Here is a 2,836-nt window from a genome sequence, read left to right as displayed (position 1 = left end):
TATACTCTGGGCTCTTACTCGCACCAAAGGCCTTTGTGTTTTCTTGATAAATAATAATTGGCAACTGTAACTTCTCCTGATTAATGACTTGGCAGATGTGTCACTCACAGGACAGGGAGGATGTGCTCAGGAATCTCAAAGCACKTTGCAGTTTGGCTTGTGTATTCCTTGCACAAAGGGTCTGGGGCCAAGAACCCCCGCTTGTTCAGTGGGTGTGGTGTCAGTGTGGGTTRGGAGTGGCAACAGCTGTCCTGGGAGGCCACTAAACCCATTCTTTACTCAAGTGCTGCTCATRATAACAGCTTCTGTTGTAGTGAATCCCTCTGGTGGATTGCAGCGACCTCTCTGAGCACTGGTCAGGAGGAAATCTGCCCCCAGGGCACTTCCAGCGCTAATGAGGCAATGTCAGTTCTGAGCACAGTGTAACCTTCTGTTTTCTTCCTGCCCAGGATTAACCCTGTGCCTGGCACTTACCCCACCCAGAGCTACCACTGCCCTTCGCCCCTGGCTGTTCCAGCCTCCCACCACCCCGGTGCTCAGAGCCAGAGCTTTCATCACAGTTACACTCCAGGATATGGCCACKCTCTGGGACACCAGGGATCTCAGCAGGGCCGTGCTCCAGGACACAGCCTCAGTTCTTCCCACTGCCAAGCCAGAGGTGCCTTTGGAGAGTGTCCTGGGCAGGTCCATGCTGGAGCCTTGCCAGGACAGTGCTGCCAGCTGGGCAAATTCTCTGTCCCACAGCACATGTGCTCGGCTCATCCACAGCCAACTGCAGCCACGGGCATTCTGGCTGGTGTTCAGCAAGCACCAGGGGATCCAGCAGCTCCAGGGGCCYCTGTTCCAGCTGAATTTATCAGAGTCCAGGTGAACTGATCTTCCAGAGAGCAGCAGGAATTACGCARGGGCAGGACCATTGTGTGAGGCTTGCCCAGCAGTGCATTGCTGGCATCTTTGCTGTGSTGGAATGGGTTGGTAACTCCAATGAAGGTCTTTCCCTTGCTCCCTGGCACAGTCCACTTGAATTATATTTGCTTTATAATTTTTTTTACTTTTTGATTTTGCTGGAGGATGAGAACTGTRTCGCCTCTGTGAACTTCTCATCCTTTTGAAGTCTTTCTTTTTTGCTGCATGCAGCAGCTGCCTTTTGCCACTGGAATTCSAGTGCATCAGCTCCCCAAGCCAAGGTAGGGACCTCATTTGCAAAACACTGGATGAATGTGGGGTTTAACTAGGCTGCAGCAATAAGCACTCCCATTTATACTACTTTTATACAAGTGTGATGTAGCTAGGACCCAAAAAAGAGAGGGAATTGTAGGAGCCTTAATTTATAACTTAAGTGGAGGAAGACAGATGTCTGTTTTACTTGTGTCTTTTCCTCTAGGAGTGTGGCTTGAAGGGGGCTTGTTACACCAAGCTGGGGCAAGAGGATAGATACAAAACACTTTTTTCTGCCCCAAAACACAGCTTTAAAATGCTGAAGGTCCTTGTGAGCTGGAGTCTGAATGCATCAACACATTGCCTTCATCTTCTAAAGGCACCAGCTCAGCTWGTGTCACCAGCACTTGATAAGGCAACCTCAAATGCACATGAAGCAGTGGGAGAYTCTTCAATAAGGGATTTTGGCCCCTTGTGCTTCAAATGTTTGTTTWTAAATCCAAGGAGCTGGGAGGAACATTAACAGTGGGTCAGAAGAATTAACTGGAATGTAGCAGTGCTGCTGGGGGTGTTCACRCTGCTCAGCTTTAGAAATCTCACCCACCAATATTAGCACAAGCTCTSTCTGTTTTCTTCAGAGCTGGTGGGCAGGTGTGTGGGAGAGGGGAGTTTTCAGTGAGAGATTTGCAACAGGATGCACTGTTTGGTGCTTGTGCTATAATGAAGGAGTTCGGTGTAGTTGCTGGGATCTGAGCTTTATTCCCAGCTCTGTGGCCCATTGCACAGTGCCCAGGAGGAATCTGGTTTTTCTGTGTCTGTAAAACAGCCAGCATTTCAGCTGCTGCCCTTGACTCTATTCGGAGTTTTGTTGTGCTTGAGAAACTCCAGCTCCATGAAGCACAAAGTGTCATTCCTGCTTTTGAAGATGTTCCTGCTGTGCCTCACCTGTCCCCAGAAACTCAACAGCCCCGAGGCTCCTCCCTGCTCTCGGGGAGCYTGGCCAGGGGCAGCTCTGGCAGCTTCACGTTCCAAAGCATGTCCCTGCCTCTTTCATTTTGCCATCATCAGGGTGTGAAGAAGCCCCATGTTGCCATCCAGCTGCTTTATTTATTCAGCAGCCCCTCTGGACTGACTGCCACAGTCCCATGTGACATGCAGGGGCTTCCTTTTGGACAAGACYGAAGTGAATACTGAGAATTTACACCTCAGATAAATAAGACAGAAGTAAAAAGCTGTTCTTGCAAAGGTGTGCACCCCAGGCAGGGCTTTCAGCAATTTGGGAACCAACGTGGCCCCCAGCTCCACTGTGGGATCACAAGTAAACTCGATTTCATGGTCCTGTTTCTCCTTCTGACAACAATTGCATTGTTACATTTTTAGTGTGAAGCAAGAGCAGGATAAGGAGCTTGTTTGGAATTTAAAAGCATGTTTTTAATACCAGGAAAGAAATGCTAGAGATAACATTGAAATGTTGATACTCCACTCTCATTAGTGCCTTGATTTTCCTCCTTGTGAAATCCTTGCCTGTAAATCTAGGAATTTTATCACAGATTTTTCCAGAAGGGCGATAAGRATTGACAGCAATCACCAATGTTGTGTGTCTCCTAACTGTGAATTTGAAATAAATAAAATCTGAAAGACGGACTGCTGCGCCTCTGGGTCTGTTTATAAGCGGGGA

At 48.4% G+C, this 2,836-nt stretch overlaps 1 protein-coding gene across 1 annotated transcript in view; it reads left to right on the top strand.

The window, feature by feature from the left end:
* Positions 1–2,797, top strand: part of RHBDD2 (rhomboid domain containing 2) — a 6,699-nt gene extending 3,902 nt beyond the window's left edge. Inside the window, exon 4 of the mRNA XM_057373358.1 lies at positions 450–2,797. Coding sequence (XP_057229341.1) covers positions 450–876 — 427 coding nt within the window. The 3' untranslated portion in view covers positions 877–2,797. The remainder of the gene's footprint in view (positions 1–449) is intronic.
* Positions 2,798–2,836: the final 39 nt, after the last annotated feature.

Source organism: Malurus melanocephalus, unplaced genomic scaffold, assembly GCF_030028575.1.
Source record: "Malurus melanocephalus ecotype Western Australia unplaced genomic scaffold, MMel_1.1 scaffold_193, whole genome shotgun sequence".
Classification (NCBI taxonomy): Eukaryota; Metazoa; Chordata; class Aves; order Passeriformes; family Maluridae; genus Malurus; species Malurus melanocephalus.
Note: the sequence above shows the minus strand (reverse complement) of the source record. Positions and strands in the feature narration are given on the sequence as shown.